The sequence below is a fragment of the Salvelinus sp. IW2-2015 genome, linkage group LG3 (genome assembly GCF_002910315.2).
Source record: "Salvelinus sp. IW2-2015 linkage group LG3, ASM291031v2, whole genome shotgun sequence".
Lineage (NCBI taxonomy): Eukaryota > Metazoa > Chordata > Actinopteri > Salmoniformes > Salmonidae > Salvelinus > Salvelinus sp. IW2-2015.
In genome coordinates, this window is record NC_036840.1 from 2,309,547 (window position 1) to 2,335,233 (window position 25,687).

The 25,687-nt window shown below is 43.0% G+C and overlaps 2 protein-coding genes across 4 annotated transcripts in view; both read right to left on the minus strand.

The window, feature by feature from the left end:
* LOC111982232 (muscarinic acetylcholine receptor M2-like) overlaps nucleotides 1-25,687 on the minus strand; it is a 452,193-nt gene that overhangs the window by 269,684 nt on the left and 156,822 nt on the right. The gene's annotated exons all lie outside the window — the stretch shown is intronic.
* LOC111982277 (nuclear factor 7, brain-like) lies at nucleotides 400-2,977 on the minus strand. The gene is made up of 6 exons (XM_024013830.2): nucleotides 2,505-2,977; nucleotides 2,259-2,354; nucleotides 1,955-2,182; nucleotides 1,659-1,681; nucleotides 1,443-1,570; nucleotides 400-1,252 (listed from the first exon to the last, which is right to left on the minus strand). Exons 1-6 carry the CDS (start codon nucleotides 2,901-2,903, stop codon nucleotides 690-692), a joined length of 1,437 nt encoding a protein of 478 aa, XP_023869598.1. The 5' UTR covers nucleotides 2,904-2,977; the 3' UTR covers nucleotides 400-689.

Below are 25,687 nucleotides of genomic sequence, written 5' to 3' on the forward strand. Positions count from 1 at the left end.
TGTGTTTGTTGTCATTGTTGACTTTCTAAACAAATTATTTATTCATATTAAAAGTAATGTTTCACTAATGAGTTGTAATGCCATGAGCACTACAAATACATCATATAAATCAACTACTATTTGAATGCTAATGTCATAGCCGTGGGATGTATTTACTCCGTTGATATTTACATTTTAGTTGTATGCCCACTCTTTGTCTATAGGCCCATTTTGCAGTGTGGCATTGAGCAAAAGTGATCTCTACTGTATAGTAGTTGGAGATCKCGGTTTAGTGGTGAATATTTGTAATGGTAGCAAATTGAAACTTTATTTTATAATGTGTAAATGAATTAAATGAGCTAAACTCACTTAAATAATTAGGAAGGTCCATTCAGTTAAATAAAAAAGCACAACATGAAATGCAATAGACACTTTTAATATTTATTTAGATAATTGACTGTACTTTACACATTTTACATAATGTAACAACTGCTTTAAACACTCGTACAAGCATTATGAGATAGAAAGTTGTTACCATATAGAAGGTATATATGCATTCCATTGGCATCAATTAGACACTACTTATAACCATAGTATGCTTTGTGTTGAGGCAAGTCTTACATCTATTTACATGGAGCTGGATTCAACTAAAGTTCACAGAATGGGGTCCCTCTAGTTGATACATGTTAGTAGATATTTGTCCCCACATATTATAAACCTGGCAACCTGTCTCCACTCATGTTTATATTCTGCCCAAAGTTGGGGCTAACTGACAAAAGGCGCAGTGGGACAAACTGATTGGTACTGTAGAAGTATGGGAACACTTTTTCAGTGAATGTATCATTGAAGGTGTACAGAATAGTGCTCTTAGTGGGATCAGAGAATGTCAGCTCCCCCTGGTCACAGTCCAGACGTACTCTGATCACTCGTGGGCTCTCATCCAGCTTGATCTGGATGCGTGGTTTTACACATACTCTGTATTTCCCACTAATATATCTGATGCTCCACAATCCGCTCTGAGGCTCCATTTTGAGTGGCTTGTTGCGCACAATTGACTCTTTGGCTACTCCCAGGGTCCAGTTATCACTTTCTCCTACCTCTACATCCCAAAAATGTCTGCCTTTACTGTAACCTTCAGAACCCAACACTCCCATTTTTAGCCTCTCAGGATTTTCTGGAAGGTCCTYCCTCTCCTCACTGTATGTCACAGTGGTCAGGTCATGAGTCAGTTTGAGCCTTGCAGACACTGTGTTTGGATCCATGGTCACCGAAGCTTAAGGGGAAAGTTCCTTGTACTTTAATATTGTACTTTAATACTGAAGTGTGTGGGTGTGTTGGGAGATAAAACCATTTCAAATAACTATTGAAAAAATACATGTATTTCCAAAGTATTGTGGCCTTATTTGCTACAGTAAGATAGTCAAGATATTAAAAAACAACATTTGTGAAAAACTTGGACTTACTATAGTAAACGATCCCAAGCATCTTCTTCCAGACCTTGAATTTCAGAGATCCCACATGCTTGGCTATGTCAATGAATGCTCCTGACACTACCTCAGCATCTGCAGTGTCTGTTGCTGTGGATTCGGCTCTATGGGAATAATAAACATCAGTGCTGTTGTAAATGGAGCGTAACATGTATTTAGTAGGGATGAAATGGGACTTAATTTACAACATACCTATTAAGTATGACCTTGTAATTCTACAAAAAGAAGGACATATGTCACTATGTTATATCAGATGACACTGAGATAATTGGAAAAAAACTCACAGAGGAATAAATAATTTACAGTTGTGAAATTATTCACCAGCAATTTCCGACCTGGTTGAGAATTTCAAGGCGTTATACGACATTTGACTGCAGCCTAGCAGTGTGACGCTTGCGTCTTTTGGACGAACATCCGTTTTTGCAGTGAGTTCATGAGCTCATGTTGGGAATTTACATCTTTGTAATTTAAAAAATCTTTACCCTTACCTGAAGGAATGTGATAGTGTCAACATCCATGTCCTTGATCATCTGAATAGTCTCTATTAGGGTTGAAATCTGCTTGGTCAAAGGCTCAGCTCTTTTTCGCATCACTTGACATTTCTGTTGCTCCTCCTTTCTCAGGGCAGCTATCCTGGCTGTCTCTTCATCTTCCAGGAACTGGTGGAGTTTCTTAAACTCCTCCCTTATCTGCTCCTCTCCACACTGGGCTTGACCCTAATAGACAAGATTAAACTTGAACACCGCTCAAATGTTTCCATATTTAAAAACACATTTTTTTTATGACAGATACCTGTATATGCGCCTCCCAGGTTGAATGGCACATCCTAGCTGTGTTCATGTTTTCTAATTCCTTCTTCAAAGTGGAACTCACACGCTGGATTTCACTCTAAAGATAAATTAAAAGGGATTATTGTAAACCTGGTAAAAACCAAACCAGCCTTTAATCCAGCCAGTCACTCTCTACTCAGTCGCATAATGACATTGAAATGACCAGTTAAAATAAAAGCAAAGGGAACAGATACTTTCACAAACTGACCTTCAAATCAGGCAGAGCCTCCTCAATGGGACAGCAGTCATGGCCTTTATGTTTCTTTGATATGTGACAGACAACACATATGGGCTGCTTGTCATCAAAACAGAAGAGTTTGAGTTTCTCTCTGTGCAGCTGGCAGATATCCTGAGATCCTTTCTCGTTTTCACTCCCTCTCTGGAACGATTCACAGAGACTCTTTAAGACCAAACTTTGGCTTGGTTGCTCAATTGAACACTCTTTACTGCATACAGGACACAGCAGATTGTCCATATCCTTCCAGTATTTCTGAAGACACTCCTCACAGAAGCTGTGGCTGCATTTGAGGACGACAGGGTTGCTGAATATGTCACTACACACGGGACAAGAGAGGTGTTTCTCCAGGAGAGACAAGCTGGCTGCCATTATAATGTATCACTCAGTGTGCTATTCTGTCTTGGTCAAGGTTCAAATACATAAAGCAAGTTAACAGGGTTGTGGCTCAAGGGGCAGGTTATACTGGTTATAAAGGTATGACACAGACTAAAACTCCACCCACAGTTACGTTTTCATATTCCAGGAAATGAAACCAAAACCAAAACCAGAACTATCACATTTCCCTCTGCATCCTGGCAGGAATGCAGATGTGTGTAGTGTACCAACCAACAATAATGAATGATCTAACACACACTAGAGGGATATAAAACAACAATAAAAAATATGTTAAATCAAACAAGTAATGACTTTACCACTAGATGTCAGTAGGTATCCAGCCATTGCAATGAGTAACAGTTATTACTGTGAAAAGCATTGCAAAACAACATTGTAGACTGCCGGTAAAGACATGGCAGTATTGCTTAATAGTGTATAAGTATACAGACATGGTCACCCAATGAGATATGCTGTTATTACATGTAATGTACTTTCAAATCTAGTTGGAAAATAGTCAATTTACTTTGAACCTGTCCTTCAACACACCAAGGTACATCCTACTAACAAACAATTCCTCGACTAAATGCTATTGCAGTCGCTCTCTCTCTCTCTCTCTCTCTGTCTCTCTCTGTCTCTGTCTCTCTGTCTCCCTCTCTCTCTAAGATGGAGTGGCAGGCAGGCAGAGTGATGAAGGCAGGCTTAGTGTTGTTCACATGTATTTTTCATTCTTATCTTGACCATTTTCCCCATCCATCAGTATATCCTTTAAATTATTGTAATGGTTGGATTTCACAATGTGTTGCCTCTTTGAAACATCAATAAGGCATTATGTGTTGAAGTGAATTCTTCAATCTGGACTCTGTTGTTTCAGATCAAAATGATGTCATTTCAAGTTTGCATTTTAAGTGTTCAGTTTAGAGTCCACTTGGGTTTGAATGTCTGTCTCGGTATAGATCTTCTGTATAAACTACTGTGTACTATATTCTCTGTGTAGATTGATATCCTCATCTAGTTGTGAGAACTTGAAATGGCAGTAGATGCAAAAAATGTATGTTTAAGAGAGTTCAATTCAATTGAACAAGTTGGAAGGACATTGGGAAAACAATATTCAATTGATATGGACAGCACAACATGGGATTGGATGTATTCATTTTTATTATGAAGAATGCACATACTGAATACACTAACATAATAAACTGCATTATACAGAATCTGTTGACCAYACATAACAATGATTCTGTATCAATTTATAATATAATTTATAGTAATGATTTAATAAGATAATATATACTTTATTAGTCCATGTGAGATGAAAATGTGTCTTCTGCTTTTTTCCACGACCCCCCCCCCCCAGATACACTCACACACACATACAGTGCATTCGGAAAGTATTCAGACCTCTTGACCTTTTTCCACATTTTGTTACGTTACAGCCTTATTCTAAAATTGATTAAATTACGACCCTTTCCAATGAGACTTGAAATTGAGCTCAGGTGCATCCTGTRTCCATTGATCATCCTTGAGATGTTTCTACAACTTGATTGGAGTCCACCTGTGGTAAATTCAATTGATTGGACATGATTTAGAAAAGCACACATCTGTCTGTATAAGGTCCCACAGTTGACAGGTCATGTCAGAGCAAAAACCAAGCTAGAAGGAATTGTCTGTAGAGCTCCGAGACAGGATTGTGTTGAGGCACAGATCTGGGGAAGGGTACCAAAACATGTCTGCAGCATTGAAGGTCCCCAAGAACACAGTGGCCTCCATCATTCTTAATTGAAAGAAGTTTGGAACCACCAAGACTCTTCCTAGAGCTGGCCACCCAACCAAACTGAGCAATTGGGGGAAATGGGCCTTGGTCAGGGAGGTGACCAAGAACCCGATGGTGACTCTGAAAGAGCTCCAGAGTTCCTCTGTAGACATGGGAGAACCTTCCAGAATGACAACCATCTCTGCAGCACTCCACCAATCAGGCCTTTATGGTAGAGTGGCCAGACGGAAGCCACTCCTCAGTAAAAGGCACATGACAGCCCGCTTGGAGTTTCCCAAAGGGCACCTAAATGACTCTCAGACTATGAGAAACAAGATTCTCTGGTCTGATGAAACCAAGATTAAACTCTTTGGCCTGAATGCCAAGCGTCTCGTCTGGAGGAAACCTGGCACCATCCCTACGGTGAACCATGGTGGTGGCAGCATCATGCTGTTGGGATGTTTTTCAGCGGCAGGGACTGGGAGACTGAGGATTGAGGGAAAGATGAACGGAGCAAAGTATAGAGAGATCCTTGATGAAAATCTGCTCCAGAGCGCTCAGGACCTCAGACTGGGGTGAAGGTTCACCTTCCAACAGGACAACGACCCTAAGCACACAGTCAAGACAATGCAGGAGTGGCTTCGGGACAAGTCTCTGAATGTCCTTGAGTGGCCCAGCCAGAGCCCAGACCTGAACCTGATCGAACATCTCTGGAGAGACCTAAAAATAGCTTTGCAGCGACGCTCCCAATCCATCCTGACAGAGCTTGAGAGGATCTGCAGAGAAGAATGGGAGAAACTCCCCAAAATGCAGGTGTGCCAAGCTTGTAGCGTCATATCCAAGAAGACTCAAGGCTGTAATCACTGCCAAAGGTGCTTCAACAAAGTACTGAGTAAAGGGTCTGAATACTTATGTAAATGTGATATTTCAGTTTTTAATTTGTAATACATTTGCAAACATTTCTAAAACCTGATTTTGCTTTGTCATTATGGGGTCTTGTGTGTAGGTTGATGAGGGAAGAAAACAATTTAAGGCTGTAACGTTAACAAAATCTGGAAAAAGTCAAGGGGTCTGAATACTTTCCGAATGCACTGTATGCAGCTGTCACCTTTCCAATATCTCTTAGGGAATATATGGTACAGACTAGCGTGACATAAAACAACAACAATAGTAGTAACAAAAAAATCTATTCCATCTAGTGAAGTACCTACTAGTACCTGTGTTGTGAGAACAGTACTTTACCACTAGATATCAGTAAGTATCCAGACATTGCAACGAGCAACCGTTATTACTGTGAAACACATTGCAAAACTATATTGTAGACTGTTACTTACTGCTGGTAAAGACATGGTAGTATTACTTAATAGGGTATAAATATACAGACATGGTCATCCAATGAGATATGCTGTTATTATTATTATGTTATTATGTTATTACTTTTAATTCTAGATGACAAATTGTCATAAATATGTCAGACACGAAGGGTTACTGTCATTTTATTAGCAAGCAATTCCAACAGCCTCAACTAAATGTTATTGTCTCCAGTCTCTCTCTTTCTCTCTCTGTCTCTCTCTCTAGATGGAGAGTGGCAGGTAGGCAGTGCGACGGACGCAAGCTTAGTGATTATTTCTCCCATACTGTCCAACATTCTCTCAGTTAGCCAGGCAACTTGGGGCCTTATTGGGGCTCCAAGTTGACAGTACAGGGGACAGACTCTTTTCACACAACTTCGAAACCAAGTGATTTTCGTAGCAGGTTACGGCAGCATTTTTGTCTCCTAACCTGCTACATTAATTATCCTAAACTGCTGAGTAAGTTCTCCTAACCTGCAGCAAAAAAGTCACTTCCTAATGGAAGTGGTGAAAAGAGTGTTTTTCCACAGTACAAAGTGAGTGTGCGGTGCACTTCCCCAAGGGTTCTGGGGAGAGGAGAGGGTGCTGGTTCCCCGTGCCTGTCCCAAAATGTCCTCTTCTTCTTAAGCTGACAGCACTGTATGAGAGTTTGCTGAGCACTGCCCAGCGTTGTAGTCAAGTTCCTAACCTGGACTCGAGTACTACAACACTGGCACTGACCCCAAGTGTCCTGTGAGAGAACAGGGTGCTTGGGCCCAGTGTCTGTCCCAAAATTCCCTCCTCTTGGTTCGATGTTAGAATTGATCAACGAGGCGATGTAAGTTGTGATGGCTTGCTGGATCAAAGTACAGGTTGATAGTGTTGAAATGGACTCCACCCACAATGACCAGCAGTTTCTATATGTCATTCCCATTATGGACAGTTGCCAGGCAACAAAACCGAAACTTACAGTCACATTTCACTCTGCCTGGTCCAGACAGAAACTAAGGCTCAGGCTCAGGGGTGTATGCACAATACTACCAACCAGTGGAGGCTGCTGAGGGGAGGACGGCTCTTAATATTGGCTGGAATGGAGCGGATGTAATGGCATCAAACCATGTGTTTGATGTATTTGATACCATTCCACCTATTCCGCTCCAACCATTACCACGAGCCCATCCTCCCCAATTAAGGTGCCACCAACCTCCTGTGCTACCAACCCACATAATGACAATCTAACAGTCAGATAATAAGTATTGTCTTGTCAAACCAACTGGTATCCGTATATACGGTAAATATGCAAAGAGAAACAGTTTTTACTGTGAAACATTGCAAAACTACATTGTAGACTGTTACTTACTGCTGGTGAAGACATGGTAGTATTACTTAATAGGGTATAAGTATACAAACATGMTCACCCAATGAGATATGCTGTTATTATATGTTACATACTTTTAAATCTAGATGAAAAATTATCCTAAAGTAAATCCAATTTGTTTCAAATATGTCAGAGACCAAGGGTTACTGTCCTTTTATTAGCAAGCAATTCCAACAGCCTCAACTAAGTTTTTTTTTCTCTCTCTCTCTCTCTGATGGAGAGTGGCAGGGAGGCAGTGCGACGGACGCAGGCTTAGTGATTCATTATTTCTCTCATACCGTTCAATGTTCTCCCAGGCAGCCAGGCAACTAGGAGCCTCATTGGGTCTGAGAATGGCTGTCAATCCCCCTAGGTTCTAATGAGCTTGGGCAGTTTGACATGCAGTGTTCCCTCTTACTATCCTCCCTGGGACTCGTCTCAGTGACGGATGCCTTCTGGAGAGTATCAGGACCCCTCCACCAGTCTCACACCACTATCAGGGCATTACAGAGCTGATAGTACATGGGACAGACGAACACGAAGTGATTTTCGTAGCAGGTTAGTGTAACGGGTGTCGTCCGGAAGGAAGAGACCAAGGCGCAGCCTTATTAGAGTTCCACATAATTTAATTACGAAGTGAAACTAAAACGAATACAACGACCGAACGGCTTCGATGTGCAAACTCCCTGCACACTAACAAAGAACAAGATCCCACACAGAAAGAGGGTAAAAGGGCAGCCTAAGTATGATCCCCAATCAGAGACAACGATAGACAGCTGCCTCTGATTGGGAACCACACTCGGCCAGAAACAAAGAAATACAAAACCTAGAAATACAGAACATAGAATGCCCACCCAAATCACACCCTGACCAAAACAAAATAGAGACATAAAAAGGATCTCTAAGGTCAGGGCGTGACAGTTAGGACAGCATTTTTGTCTCCTAACCTGCTACATTAATTATTAGTGATGCACCGATAGGATATTTTTGGCTGATACCGATATCTGATATTTTCCTTGCCCKAAAAAACTGACAGCACAGTATGACAGTGTGCTGAGACTGCCCAGCATTGTAGTCAAGTTCCTAACCTGGATTCGAGTACTACAACACTGGCACTGCTCCCAAGTGTCCTGTGAGAGAACAGGGTGCTGGTGCCCACTCTATTGATAATGTTATTATCAATTGAGTATAACGGTGTCACATTTATTGCAGCCTCGTATAAACCGATTCAATAAGCTATTAATCTGCTGTGCTACAGAGAGAGAGAGTGTCACGACTTGCGCCGAAGTCGGTCCCTCTCCTTGTTCYGCCGGTGTTCGGCGGTCGACGTCACCGACCTTCTAGCCATCACTGATCCATTTTTCATTTTCCATTGGTTTTGTCTTGTCTTCCATCACACCTGGTTCCAATCCCATCAATTACATGTTGTGTATTTAACCCTCTGTTTCCCCTCATGTTCTTATCGGTGATTGTTTGTTCTATGTATTGGTGCTAGTTATGTTCTGGTGTGCGACGGGTTTTGCACCCGCTTATTTTATTTTGTATATGTTGGTTTCCGGAGTTTTTGAATTTTTATTAAACTGCTCCGTTTATACCAAGTCCACTCTCCTGCGCCTGACTTCCCTGCCACCAGCACGTACCCATTACACAGAGAGAGAGCCTCAAATGATCACAGTGTGAATAACTATCAATGGAACAGGTCTGTAGAGTAGTCCTTGGGTAAATAGTGGAAGACATTAGCAGATGAATATCCTCAAGCTGAAACACAACTGTAATTGTTACAGCCCAGAGATGGAAGAAGGCCATGGTYKTTGGACTGTATGTCATGCTTTATCAATATTTCCTATTCAGAAAAAAATWGTTGTGTGACGTGTCGACCAATCATTTCCATTCCCTTCACGTTCTGAGTAGTAGAGGACCACCAGCGTCAAAGGAAATAAACCTCAAGCACATCCATTTAATCAGAGGAGAATTTCATTTCTGCTTTGCACACATTAATTGAGGCCTCTATATAAATTGGATTAAATGCACAATGTCACCAGACTGGCCAGGCTGGCTGCTTACCAAGTACCAGTTACCTTTTCGGTCATATTGATTTTTTTTATCCCTTCTCTGTATGGGTGGAGGAACTCTTGACAACAATCTCAGACAGACATGAAACCAATGGCAGAAATTAGACTCCATCCTCCTTGGGCCTCATATTCCAGATCTCCAGGATTCACTGGGAGCCCAGCTGTTATTGGGTGTGCAGCCCTGCATACCTCCACCGTTGCAAATAGAGTTTAAAGGAGCAACATCAGTTCAATAACCCACACCTGACGGGACAGGTCAATACAGCACACCCACTCTCCACTCCCCAATCTAATTCTTATTTTTATTTTTTATTCCCAAGCTTTCCTTTAAACTCTAGCTGAGGGAGAGAGTGATTACAAGGTTGTTTCTGGGAGATGAATTTGTGCTCTGCAATGACTCAAATCGTTATTAGTTTTTTCTCTGGCTTCATGATGGTACGAGCGAGGAAAGTGCTCCTGCTGTAAGGAAGGTTTTCACAATCARCTTCCTGAAATTGTGCTTCATGTTATAGATTTTTTTCCCTTCAATGTCCTGAAACGGTGACTGGGGACAATTATGGAAACACCCACTCTGGAGAGATAAGAAACGTTACAATGTGATTCAGATCACAGACGCAGGCACTACATCACGTAGACATCTCCAGACTACGGTGTTTAGGGTAGCGATCATTTTATAAGGGCTGATCAAAAAGGTTGGTACCAAACCAATGTGGCAGATTGACCATCTCCAAGTAGGTCACATGGCCTACAGTGCAGAAATGGTCATTGTCACTGGTGAGGGGCCTAATCCACTGTGGTATGCTGGGATAGGCTCTAAACTCTGGGCCGCACAGGGAAGAGAWGAGGACTAGCTTCACACCACAGGCAGATAAGGAGGTAGTAGCTAGAGGAAACTGGGAGTCTTTTTAGAGCCAAGATGGATGGTTGTGATGCTCCATCATGGCACAACAGGGCCTCTGTCCCAATGATAAGGGATATTAAGAGCTGCCCTGGGAGAAAGGATCCTGCCCTCATTAACTGTGTGCTAGCGGGGCATATACAAGATGGGAATGGTTATAAGGCGCTATATAATCCTCCATTGACCTCTACCAGCCACTTGCATCCGTCTCAGAGCGGAGGTGGAGTTCAGGAACACATCCGCTGCCGCTGGCTGGAAATAGCGTGACTTGTGTGGGGTTGATTCATGACATGATTGGGTCCTTGGAGACAGTGGATAGTAGATGGCGCCGTACAGTAACAATACATTTATCTTCCTCTGAGACATCACTGTTATGTGTGATTACATTGAGAGTAAGAGATGACGTGAGGCCTTTGTATATGTCGTTTTTCCATCCTGATCATGGGGGGGATTTAATTAATTAAACCTCTTTGCTTGCAGGAAGCGATTGTTACTATTTAGAATTCGACAGTTTCCATAGGACCGAGAATGCAAATAATCCTTTAATCTTAGCAGTCGGTCACAGCCTCATAGCCGCCCTCCTGCATCCCTCATCACATTACAACTCACACAACTCACATTGGTCCRAGCAACCCTTTGTCCCATGTGAAATGCTTCAGGCTCGTAGCCATTGTGAGGTTCTAATGCTTTTTATTAGTAATTTCTTAGTGGTTTTAAATGTGATCAGTTGGTGCGCTGGCCTCCTACTGAGGGGAGATGGCAGAGAAAGTAACATTCAGTAAATTAGCCTCCCAAAGTGCATCAGCCCAGTCTTTAAGCACTGACCCGTCATACTAGTGTGTTAGCGTAGGAAATCCCAGGATACTTTGAACTGCTGAGGGCAGAGAAAGTACCATTCAGTAAACAATGAGGAAGTAGAAGGTCTGAGTGAGTCATCAGGGAGTTTTAACCTACAGATAACGAGGAGTAGGCATGCAGGTGACATAACAGGTCACACAAACAGGTCACCAAACACTGTGGTGCCCTGGTTTAACCGACAGTTACTCATAGCTCAAGTCCATTTAGAGTTTCTGTCATCAGTGTACAATAGCCTACATCCTCTTTGTCATGCAAGGAGCCAAAGTGGAGCCGATGAATGAAATGGGATGCCGTCACTCTCGGCAACCAGCCCGTCCCCTTACTCCTCCTCAGTGGGTGGACGCTGGACAGACATTGTCCCGTTGCCAGGCTACGGCAGGGGAATGCATCACTTCGTTGTGTCATTTAACAACCGTGTGGATGATGTCACTAGTTTTGTACCTTATTCGTCTGACATTTCTATCGAGGAGGACCGGGGATGTGTCCCTGAATGACTTGCAGAACTGCTGCCAGTAAATGTCAACTCTAAGACCTAATGATTTTTAGTCGTTGACATGTTTTAATGTGTCCATAAAAGTAGAGAGGAACCAGTCCATTAAAGAGTAGATGGCAGAGAGTGGAGAGAAACTAATAAGGTCTATTTTTTATCGCCCAGTGCCTTTCAGAGTGACATAAAATTTGTTTTTGAGGAAGTTAGAAGGCTTCGTAATAATTGTATTTGAGGAAAATGACAAGAAAATAGAATTGGGGCTATAGTCTTCAACCCTGGTTTGTAATCCCTCATTCTCTTGCTCATAACAGACCATCGACCATCCAGTCTGTGACTGTCACAGATGGAAGATGCCGAAGTACCTACACATCAGGTGTGTATTCGTGTGTCTGCACCGTTCATAAAACAACAAAGTCCCCTTTCAGCATTCTAATAGGGTTGTTATCAAAGATAGTCTCCTATTTTACCCTCTGCAACGTGATAAACGATGGCCATAATCTGACTGCCATCTGTATCGACTGGGGCTGGGTCTGGGGCTGGGACTGGGGCTGAGACTGGGGCTGGGACTGGAGGAGTGGACTGGAGGAGTGGACTGGAGGACTGGACTGGAGGAATGGACTAGAGGACTGGACTGGAGGAGTGGACTAGCCCTGAGAGGAGAAGAGATAGGAGAGGCGGGTTGTTTAAAATAGTAGCAGTGCAATCAACCATTGATCTGGGGGACAAGGGGGGAGAGGGAGCCGGCCCTGCAGCGGCTCAAATTAATGCTAGGGTTTAAATTTTGATAAACGATGTATGAGCCGATGCGGAGAGACGGGAGAAACGAAGCGAGATAATTGTTTTGTTGGTGTTCGCTCCCTCGTCTATGATGCCCAGTGAAGGTCATGCTTTATTGAGTGTTTGGCAGCGTTTTTATCCATAACCATATTTGAAACACGAAACTATGGATAATAGCACTATTGATTCTAGCGATCGCCGGAATCGTATATTTTACGAGCCTTCAACGCGGCCCATAAAGATGCAAAATGAATTTCTCCATTCAAGGTGACAAAAAAAGCTGCCCATTAGCCAAGAGGAATTGGAGGCTGTTATATTTCTAATGCAATGCCATTGAGGGGGAGTAAAATATACATATGCAATGGTTTACAGAAACGGTAGTAGGCCCTATAGGTGTCAGGTAAGTGGCATTCCATTTGTAGTTATGGACATCAGAGGCTGATGTTTCATTGCTGTGAGGCAGCTCTGAATGATGCAGTTGACTGCTGCTCAGACAGTGGAGCAGAGAGGGAGGTGACATGATCATCATGACAACAGTGATGCAGTCTCTTTGGGTTATCATTGCCTGTAGAGAGAGGACTGCTGCAACCGCTCTGTCTCTGCCTAGCCCTGGTCCCAGATCTGTTTGTGCTGTATAGCCAACTCCAATGGTTGTTGATATGCCAGGCATAGCAGGCATAACAACCACCATAGTAGACTACACAGCACAAACAGATGTGGCACCAGGCTAGTCTCTGACACACTCTCAGCCCTACAGCACATAGTGACCTCCCTCTCTGATAGTCTCGTCACTTTCCAGTACAGGGTGATTGATGTATGGCGTCCGCTGGGTGGATGGTGGGATGGTTGTTTGCAGTCAGACACAGACCCTGATGATGGGTTGTTGTGTGGGGTGTAAAGGTCAACGCGGTGTGGAACTCCCCTGCCCAGAGCAGACCTCCTCGCAACCTCATTAGAGAAGAGCACAGAACCGCCAGCACCAGACAAACTCATCTGTCTGCTAACAGACTAATAAACATGTCAATGTGTCTGGAACGCTGCCCTGTCTGACCCCCAGTATGCAAAAATCACTTAATAAAGCTGTTARTGAACACAAACAGTGTATCATTCTAACAACACCTGCAGATTGAAAACCAGATGAGGAAAGGCATAGTGAAATCAAAATGGCCGCCCTCTTTYACCACGGGTGACCCCACTGAAATTTGATGGGAACACGTCAAGTTCCAGTATCCTGCACGGATATTAACTCTAGTAATAACACTAGATATATTATTAACAGTAGTTACAGTATATTTCAGCACTGAAATATGAATATGAAATTAAATAAAGCAACTCTGTGGTACTTCATTCTCATCAAACTGGGGATTAAAGCTAAATCTGCCTTTATTTTGCTCTATTGTACAATAATGTGTAATCTTTACAATATTCCATGTTGCCATGGAAATTAATGCACACCCAGCGCACTTCAAAGCATTCAKATTTGAGTTGTGAATAGATTTTCATTAATAATCGAAATGAGCTCTGAATATTGTGATCAAAGTTAAAATCCGTGTTTAAAGAGTTCCCTTTTTATTGTCGGTAATTACAGTGGATTATGTGGGATTAGTTGGGAAGCAGTGCCATTAGATTAGAGATTATGTCACTCGCTCTGAAGTCCCAGGTTGTTTCATAACCTTTGTTTTTCTTCGTCCTACCAGAAGTGTTCTSAGTGATGACATCACTCACCAGATGCTATAGCCTACATCCACCTCTATACATGTACCTATAGATAACACAACTACAGATATAGGATCTTAATTTGATCACTCTTTTGTTGCTGAGAATTTTCCTCAGCTGCCGGATATGCAGATGAGCTTCTGTGATTTCCATTAATTCACTGAAAACTCACACGGTTATATTAACAGTATTGTACTTTTCCTGTATCATAAATTTTTGTCCAGCTAATAGTCTAACCACCGATCAAGCAACAATACTGACTAAACTTTACAATCCTGTTGCTGAAGGAATATTTTGCTGTGACAATATACACCACCGTTCAAAAGTTTCGAGTCACTTAGAAATGTCCTTGTTTTTGAATGGCACGTTGTGTTAGCTAATCAAAGTTGATCATTTTAAAAGGCTAATTGATCATTAGAAAACCCTTTTGTAATTATGTTAGCATATATGCATATCCTAGCTTCTGGGCCTGAGTAGCAGGCAGTTTACTTTGGGCACGCTTTTCATCCGGACGTCAAAATACCGCCCCCTATCCCAAAGAAGTTTTAACAATGTCTACACTGTATTTCTGATCAATTTGATGTTATTTAATGGACAAAAAAATTACTTTTCTTTCAAAAACAAGGACATTTCTATCAAGGCACAAAGCGAGACCCAAATGCAGAAAGAGTAGGCAGATGGTTGGAGTATTACAATGTTTATTAATCCAAAGGGGTAGGCAAAAGAATGGTCGTGGACAGGCAAAAAGGTCAAAACCAGATCAGAGTCCAGGAGGTACAGAGTGGCAGACAGGCTCGTGGCTCGCGGAAACACAGGGATAAATACACTGGGGTAAATAAGCGACACATGGAGGAGCTGGAGACAATCACAAGGACAGGTGAAACAGATCAGGGCGTGACACATTTCTAAGTCACCCCACACTTTTGAATGGTAGTGTAGGTCAAATTAAAATCCGACATCTGTATGCATACACAATCCACCAATAATGTTAATTTCCATTGTAATGGTTTGATGTTACAGTATCCATTACCATGAATCTGCTCTAGTCCGGTCTTGAATCTAACCCAAACTGCTGGTTGAGGAAGACTGATTACAGATTACCGAGGCACTTGCTGTGTGTCAATGCTATGGATTTTTATTTAAATTTTATTTTATTTATTTAAGTCACAGACTGGATGGTCGATGGTCTGTTATGAGCAAGAGAATGAGGGATTACAAAKCAGGGTTGAAGACTATAGCCCCAATTCTATTTTCTTGTCATTTTCCTCAAATACAATTATTACGAAGCCTTCTAACTTCCTCAAAAACAAATTTTATGTCACTCTGAAAGGCACTGGGCGATAAAGAATAGACCTTATTAGTTTCTCTCCACTCTCTGCCATCTACTCTTTAATGGACTGGTTCCTCTCTATTGTACTGGCAGGATTGACAGTGAGCACCTGTGAACGGCGAGGCAGCAGCCCACTAAACTGATCTGTTTATACACTCCATTGATTTAGAGAGGAGGCTGGGAGAGGAGAAATGAGGGCCTGATGCCCCGTGCCAATCAAAAACAATTCAGTGTCTGCTGAAGAAGCAGCACGCCCTAGTACTGAACAAAAGCCATAAATAACGCCAGCGCTTGACGCCGTCCCCATCTGATTATTAACATTAGCTAGGTTTGGTTTCTTATAACTTTTTTTGTATTATTTTCGAAATATATTTTTTTATATTTGTCCCACAAAGGAGTTTAGAAGGAATGGAGATTCAACCTSTTTCTCCTCAGGCCTCCGGCGAGGTCTATGCTGCCTGTGGTCATTTATTTTCCAATTGATTTCCACTGCGGGCCACTCTCTCCTATCACTGATGTCCAGTGATCAGCTGGAGTGAGACAGAAGTGTTTTATTATGGGGGTATTGCGATCTATATAAACTGCATGGAAAGATACTCTTTATAAAACACAGCGAGGCAACCAGATGGAGTGGTATGTATCACACCGTTTACAGGTCACTGTTCTGTCTGCCTCTGTGGTAGGAATGGAGGGGAAAGGATGGGGTGAGGAMGGTAAGMGTGGGGTGAGGAGGGTAAGGATGGGGTGAGGAGGGTAAGGGTGGGGTGAGGAGGGTAAGTCGTATGTCTAGTCTGCATCTTCTGCCACGTAACAGCTATCAACATGAATGTTTRGGAGAGAGACAGTTCCTCAATGTCCTCAGGTGATACTGAATAGAGGGGTTCATTTCCTGGCCACAGCCCCATCTCTGTCTCGCTCTCCAGCGCTTTACACAGGAAAGATAAAAYGCTAGACCTGAGAYCAAACAGCCAAACCCAGTGGCAACAGACAAAAATGACAAAGAAAGAGCAAACTGACCTAACCAAACACAGAGCTTGTGGAATGCTCCCGAGGGCCCAAGGTTCCATCATCTGTAGCAGCCCAAGTCAGGCTTGATTCACCTTAACTCTCTGTTCAGTGTTCACTCCCACTCGCACTAATCTCAGTGTTCAGTCTGCTGCCAAGATCACTGACAGTTCGCTCAGAGAAACACAGAGGTTTTCCTCCTCCACGGTTTAATGCTACTGTCTGTCTGTGTCCGTGTGACGTGCAGCAGACAACTGGGAGCACTGTTAACCCTATTCTTTATGAATGGCTCACTTCCTCTGTTGCTATGAAGGGACTGGTGTAGTCACATGGGCCAATCAAGGGCATTCCTAGATGACATAGGGATGTGTAGGGTGCATACTGTACATTAGTTACAATGCATACTGTAGGAGGTGAAACCATTATCTTCTTATTAGAATGACAGAGAGAAGCATTTCTCATGGATTTCGACCACATGGCTCCAGTTCAGACTTCCACAGTAATTGTATGTATGTATTTTAACCTAGTTTGAGACCGAGAACACAACACTGCATATTAGGCAGATACATGAGAAAAGGAAAATTATTATTTTTCACTAGATTTGTCATGTTTACAATGTACTTTGAAAGGAGAGAACGAGCGAGGTGTGATATTGTGATAGTAGAGAATAATGCACAAACATGTCTGAAGTTTGTTCTAAACAGGATTCATAATCAGAGCACACAAACAAAACATGAGTTCAATATTTCACCAGATTATTTTGAGACATTTCTTGAAGAATCTTCGAGGTTGATCAARAAAAGTCTGGAAGATAGAACACATATAAATCACATATCTAACAGAGGTTTTCGTCACCTCAGGGAATAGATTTCAATTATAAGCAGTGACACAATACTGCAAGACCTGCCCCCCCTTTCTCTCTCACTTTCTGCCCCTCTCTCTATTCGTCTATCTCTCATACTCTCTCTCTCTCTGCCTCTCTCCCCTCTCCCTCTCTCCCTRTCACACCCAGTCCCGCGGTGCTTGCAGCTCTAGTCATTATTTTAGTGTAGGTACATCATCCTCCCGATCCCAGAAGACTGAAGTAGAACTTGTATTCAAATGCCAAAAAACAAAGAAGAACTGGAGGATTTAATTAATACAACCTCTTTTCTTGCAGGAAGCGATTGTTTAGCTTTGTTTGACTGCAAAATTCCTTTTTGTGTACAAAATGGACCCTCAAATAAAACATTTAGAATTATAGTTCTGCCGCATACGATTGAAAAGCCATGAATAAGAATAAGAGCATCCTTGCACATTGAAATAAGCCATTAAAAATGCATGAGTTTCTGAGGTGAAGTGTCTGTAGGTGGATAAGCGCATGGCGACTGGGTGAGAGTGTCGAGCTGAGAGACAGATCGCACTCGTCCAGGCTGGCTGTTGCTGCTGCTMCGCCAGCGCTGTCACGCTTCAACAGCCAGACAGGGTGTTTGGCTCCTGCAGATTAATTGTCAGGGCTAAATTAACTTTCCTTCCATCCAATTGCAACCTAAAACAGCCTTGGCTTTCAAGGCTCTGGGTTCTCGAGACAGGGGAGAAGGGCAGCACATCAGGAGCTGTCAGATCCCACACAAGTCCACAGAAGCATCAGGAATCAGTTCACTGGGAGCACTAGACTAGGATTCATGGTGTCTGCTGTCTGAGTGGGTACAAGAGAGAAGGCTTCAGTTGGATCAGTATCAGAGGTACATTCAGTTAGAGATATTTAATTCAAACTGTAATACGTTGTGTAGTAAAATCCCTTGACACAGGGAGAAATTCACTTTGAACTGTGCATCCTATTCATATGATACAATGAGGCAGCAGCAGTAGTAGTTGTGATAGTAGTTGTAGTATATTCAAGAAAGAGTACACGTCGACCTGAAAGACTTTTGCATAATATAGAACAATGAAATGTTCCTCAGAAAGTGCATTGCGAAGGCTTTCATTATAGGGAAACATCATGCTGGTAAGGGTTGTCTTGGGTGGGTTAGAAAAAACCCTTTTTACTTTTATAAGCAGTGGCACAGACGCATAAATATTAATACTCAGCCGAGAGCTCATGATTTTTTTATGCAACTGAGAATCTTTTGAAATTAAATCGGCATAATAGAATTTCTTTCATTACTTCATTTTGAATAAATGAGGGCCATAAAAAAATGTTGGAGTTTAAACAGCGTTGGAGAGGACTTGATCCCGATAAGAAAAGACTGTATTGTGCACCTATTTGTTTTCCAGCCAGTGAAACACCCAACAACATGGGACTGAGTGGCCTCGTCTTTGACATGTTTGCCAACCTGTCAGATTGTGTGAGGTTTTTCAGGATTGGAGTGGGTCCTGTGACACATCCAGCCTGGTTGCTAGCCAACAGACCCTCAAAATCACATACAGTGTGCTCCAAAGTAATGATGAGTGAGAAAGTTAAAGACCCACAAATAACACACCCCAAGACAACCTCTCACCATTACAATAAAAGGGGAGGTTAGCATTTTTTGGGGGGGTATGATATTTATGCCTCTAACTTTCTRACTCATCATTATTCACGTTTCATTCAGGATTATCCGTAATCATGGTTCCATCCATATTAATGTAGAAGTGTTTACAAACATATTTTATTCTTATTTACAATAAACGTGACTCTAAAGTGACACAATACATTATTTACCATTCATTTTTATTGGGCACAAAATAATCTGAAACACAACCAAATCAAAATGCAAATGAGTCACAATCTTGATATAGTCATTATATTTTGTGAATATGTGACCAAATACTTAACTATTTACATATAAGTGAATTTGTCCCAATACTTTTGGTCCCCTAAAATGGGGGAACTATGTACAAAAAGTGTTGTAATTTCTAAACGGTGTATCCAATATGGATGAAAATACCCTCAAATTAAAGCTGTCAGTCTGCACTTTAACATCATAGTCATTGTATCATTTCAAATCCAAAGTGCTGGAGTACAGAGCCACAATAACATAAATGTGTCACTGCCCCAATACTTTTGGAGCTCACTGTCGCTGGCGATTAGCGTAGTCAGCCAGATACTCATTTGGCCGTCATCTCAGCCTGGAGAGTCCTGGAGGCAATTATGAAGTGAAGAGCAGATGTCATCGGATTCTGAGCATCTTAATAGATAACAAATAAATGGATCCAAAGAGCACCGAAGGACACTGACATTTAATCACCAGGCTGATAGATTTTAGACGCTCCACGGTGACATGCAGTGAAGAACAGAGTTACTCCCTGAGAACTCCTCAATGATTGGGTCAACAGATTGCCATCACTTTCACCTGTATTGATGGGTTCCATTCCCTAGGCCCCTCCCCCTCTTGGTTTTGTTCGATCTCAGTCTCTTCCAGTGCCCCAGAGGTGCTCCAAATGTGTTTGTATGAAGTCAGTCTGTTTGTGTGTGTAAGAGAAATTAGATGGGGGTGTGGGGGGGCATGAAGTCCACATGCTGAAGTTGGACCATAAAATTTTAGGTCAAAACTTTCAATCACACAGACGGTCAGAGACTGGTCTAGACAATGTCTAATTTTCTCTTTACTTCTCTGTTGGACCTAAAGTTGATACGATTCATTGGATAAGGACACTGACTGTGTATATGGATCCAGACAGAAAGAGATGGAGTCTTGCATGTGTTAAGTCTATCTAAACACAGTGTTTGCTGTTCTGCTGTGCTGTGTGACACTGGAGAGGACTAGCTTGACAGACAGTGGCAGCCCAGCCTGGCTCTGTGCTATTCTGATCGAGACGCATGGAGTTACCTGTCCTCAATGGCCAGAGTGTTAGCTGTCAGCCTGGCTCTGTGCTAGCTGATCGAGATGCATGGAGTTACCTGTCCTCAATGGCCAGATGTTAGCTGTCAGCCTGGCTCTGTGCTATTCTGATCGAGATGCATGGAGTTACCTGTCCTCAATGGCCAGAGTGTTAGCTGTCAGCCTGGCTCTGTGCTATTCTGATCGAGATGCATGGAGTTACCTGTCCTCAATGGCCAGAGTGTTAGCTGTCAGCCTGGCTCTGTGCTATTCTGATCAGAGATGCATGGAGTTACCTGTCCTCAATGGCCAGAGTGTCAGCTGTCAGCCTGGCTCTGTTGCGTGGCTGATTTATGTAATTTCCACTCCTCCACTCGGAATGGACTCTCGCTTCCATCAGGTAGAGGAGTTTAGACTCCTTTCGACCCAGCAATAAGTTCAATCTCAATTTCCACTCAGACACATAGCAGAAATGAACATTTGCAAGAAAGAATGAAAAAAAATGTTAAAAAAAGTAATTCTCCCTTTCCGCCGATTGCTCCCTTTTAGCATGTTTCCCCAACAATATTGCTCTCTGCTCAGCAATTTTCTCCCAGCCAACGTATTTGTGTCTGGGAGATGACAGAGCGAACGACAGCCGGGTCTCTGGGCCTTGGTAGGTAGTGTTTTCATATGTCATAGAGGGGCGCACGACGCGGTAACGGGGGATTTCATTTGTTGTTCATCAGATAGACGCCGCACACACACCACAACACACACACACACACCACCAACAACACACACACACACACACACACACACACAACACACACCACACACACACACACACACACACACACACACACCAACACACACACACACACACACACACACACACACACACACACCACACAACCACACACACACACAGTCCTTAGGACTCGGATGGGCTAACCTAATGGTACAAACAGGATGGGATGGGGCTAACCTAATGGTACAAACATGGATGGGATGGGCTAACCTAATGGTACAAACAGGATGGGATGGGGCAACCTTATGGTACAAACAGGGATGGATGGGCTAACCTAATGGTAGAAACAGGGATGGGGTGGGCTAACCTAATGGTAGAAAACAGGGATGGGGTGGGGCTAACCTAATGGTAGAAAAAGCCCTTATACTCTGCCAGGTTCATAGGGCCAACAACCAGCTTAAACGGATTAAAAAATAATGAGGGTAGAACTGGACCTGCTGGAGAAGAAATGCATTCAACGTCCTCTGCTTGTGAATTGTGTTTTTGAGAGCGGTGCCCTGTGAAAATGGTGAATCCACAGTTGTTCTGGGTTGAATGAATAGATAAAAAACGGCTGGTGTTGACCGAGACCTTTTCAATGCGTCTCGAATTTCACGTGTCTCATTTCTCATTCAATAATTGATGAAAATGGCATCATTAAAGAGCTCAAGAGGACATACTGGACATATAACACACTTAGGGGAGGGGAGCAAATGGAGTGAGTTCATATATTGATGAGAAGAAATATGAGAAGGAAGGGGGATGGTGGAGTGGCATATCACCACCTGGGACCATGACTCATACTGATGAATGACCATTGATGATGTTTTCCTTGAATGTTGTCTCAAATTAAAGAGTTACTTTAATTATAGTGTGGACACCGAAGAAGAGGCTGGATGTGAGCTGATGGTTTCAAAATTGCATTTTCAAAAGCCATATAACATGCAGTGCAGAGCTTCCTCTTCCTCTACCAACAACACAGGGTGGGTCCTCCTCTATAGATTGGACAATACTCAGTCCTTTCATTTTGTCTAATGCGGTAGAGAAAGGCACTTTCCAGCAATCTAAATACATTCCATAAAGAGATTAGATCTTTTCAAACAGATATTTGATTTCAAATTGGATTGATGAAACAGACATTCAACAAACATTCTGATAAATACTTCGAAACCAGCATCAAAGGCCTGTCTAATAGTACGTCTAGGCTCAAGCTCCTGTTATGAAACACAAGGCTCTTTTTTCAATGTGTGTGTGTTTGTGCCCGCATGCCTGTCTGTATGGGCAGTGTTAGTCTGACGTCAGTATTGTACATGGGCTGTGGAATGTCCAGCGTTAATGGCACGGGTTATTGATTCAGTGTGCTGTAATCTGTCGAAACCGGTCGGAACCAGCTGCAACAGGGGGCGACGCTTCCTATAAGGTCATCTGCAGCCATCTGCTCCGCAGCGGACGTGATTATCCTCCTACCACTTGTTAAAGTGCCACCATTAAGAGGATCCCACAGCAAATTAGAACTGAAGTTAATTGAGAAGACGGAGAGTTTTCAGAAAGTTACTTTCTTTGTCGAACGCAGTTGTAGTCGACAGAAGTACAGTGCTGTCGATTGAGAATGATACCAGTTAAAAGTCTAACTGATCCAAACTCCTATCACTCAATAGTATTTTGACTATACTCATATCGAAAAAAAACGATTTAAAATAGTTTTAGATACCTTTTAAGGATACATTAAATATAAAAAATTGGCCAAATTATGTATAATTTGTATTTTATTTAATGCATTTGAAATACATTTCAAAATATATTACGGAATGTATTTAAAATGTATATATAAATGTATGTCAAGTCTATATCACAATATATGTTAAATGCATCAGAAAATGTATTTACTATATTTCAAAATACATTCTGAAATACATTAAAGAATCAATTTTAGAATKTATTTTCAAATGTATTTGTTGAAATATTTGGTAAATATATTTTAAAATGTATTTGGAAATGTTTAGTAAAATATATTCCAACATTCATTTACATKATTTACAACTTCCGGCGCCGAAAAGAGATGGCCGCCTCGCTTCGTGTTCCTTGGAAAATATGCAGTATTTTGTTTTTTTACGTGTTATTTCTTACATCGGTACCCCGGGTAATCTTAGGTTTCATTACATACAGTCGGGAGGAACTACTGAATATACGATTAACGTCAACTCATCATCGTTCCTACCAGGAATATGACTTTCCCGAAACGGATCCAGTGTTTTGCCTTCCACCCAATACAACGGATCTGATCCCAGCCGGCGACCCTGTGCGACGCCGGAAAAAGGGAAAACGAGGCGGTCTCGTGGTCAGGCTTCGGAGACGGGCACATCGCGCTCCACTCCCTAGCATACTACTCGCCAATGTCCAGTCTCTTGACAATAAGGTTGATGAAATCCGAGCACGGGTAGCATTCCAGAGAGACATCAGGGATTGCAACGTGCTCTGCTTCACGGAAACATGGCTAACTCAAGGGACGCTAACGGAGTCGGTGCAGCCAGCTGGTTTCTTCATGCATCGCCCGACAGAAACAAACATGCCTTATGATTAACGAGAAGTGGTGTGATCATCATAACAACACACAAAGAACTCAAGTCGTTCTGTTCACCTGATCTAGAACTCCTCACAATCAAATGTCGACCGCATTATCTACCAAGGAATCTCGTCAATCATAATCACAGCCGTATACATTCCCCCCAAGCAGACACATCGATGGCCCTGAACGAACTTTATCTGACTCTTTGTAAACTGGAAACCACACACCCTGAGGCTGCATTCATCGTAGCTGGGGATTTTAACAAGGCTAATCTAAAAACAAAACTCCCTAAATTCTATCAGCATATCGATTGTGCTACCAGGGCTGGAAAAAACACTAGACCATTGTTATACTAATTTCCGCGACGCTTATAAGGCCCTCCCCGCCCCCCTTTCGGAAAAGCTGACCACGACTCCATTTTGTTGATTCCAGCCTACAAACAGAACTCAAACAACAAGCTCCCGCGCTCAGGTCTGTTCAACGCTGGTCCGACCAATCTGAATCCACGCTTCAAGACTGCTTCGATCACGTGGATTGGAATATGTTCCGCATCGCGTCCAACAACAAATTGACGAATATGCTGATTCGGTGAGCGAGTTCATTAGGAAGTGCATTGACGATGTCGTACCCACAGCAACGATAAAAACATTCCCAAACCAGAAACCGTGGATTGACGGCAGCATTCGCGTGAAACTGAAAGCCGAACCACTGCTTTTAACCAGGGCAAGGTGACCGGAAGCATGACCGAATACAAACAGTGTAGCTATTCTCTCCGCAAGAATCAAACAGGCTAAGTCTCAGTACAGAGACAAAATCGAGTCGAAATTCAACAGCTCAGACACAAGAGGTATGTGGCAGGGTCTACAGTCAATCACGGATTACAAAAAGAAAACCAGCCCCGTCGAGGACCAGGATGTCTTGCTCCCAGACAGGCTAAACAACTTTTTTGCCCGCTTTGAGGACAATACAGTGCCACTGACACGGCCCCCTACCAAAACCTGCGGGCTCTCCTTCACTGCAGCCGAGGTGAGTAAAACATTTAAACGTTTTAACCCTCGCAAGGCTGCAGGCCCAGACGGCATTCCCAGCCGCGTCCTCAGAGCATGCGCAGACCAGCTGGCTGGTGTGTTTACGGACATATTCAATCAATCCTTATCCCAGTCTGCTGTTCCCACATGCTTCAAGAGGGCCACCATTGTTCCTGTTCCCAAGAAAGCTAAGGTAACTGAGCTAAACGACTACCGCCCCGTAGCACTCACTTCCGTCATCATGAAGTGCTTTGAGAGACTAGTCAAGGACCATATCACCTCCACCCTACCGGACACCCTAGACCCACTCCAATTTGCTTACCGACCCAATAGGTCCACAGACGACGCAATCGCAACCACACTGCACACTGCCCTAACCCATCTGGACAGGAGGAATACCCATGTGAGAATGCTGTTCATCGATTACAGCTCAGCATTTAACACCATAGTACCCTCCCAAACTCGTCATCAAGCTCGAGACCCTGGGTCTCGACCCCGCCCTGTGCAACTGGTCCTGGACTTCCCGACGGGCCGCCCCCAGGTGTGAGGGTAGGTAACAACATCTCCACCCCGCTGATCCTCAACACTGGGGCCCCACAAGGGTGCGTTCTGAGCCCTCTCCTGTACTCCCTGTTCACCCACGACTGCGTGGCATGCACCCTCCAACTCAATCATCAAGTTTGCGGATGACACTACAGTGGTAGGCTTGATTACCAACAACGACGAGACGGCCTACAGGGAGGAGGTGAGGGCCCTCGGATTGTGGACTTCAGGAAACAGCAGAGGGAGCACCCCCCTATCCACATCGACGGGTCAGTAGTGGAGAAGGTGGAAAGTTTAAGTTCCTCGGTGTACACATCACGGACAAACTGAATTGGTCCACCCACACAGACAGCGTTGTGAAGAAGGCGCAGCAGCGCCTCTTCAACCTCAGGAGGCTGAAGAAATTCGACTTGTCACCAAAAGCACTCACAAACTTCTACAGATGCACAATCGAGAGCATCCTGTCGGGCTGTATCACCGCCTGGTACGGCAACTGCTCCGCCCAC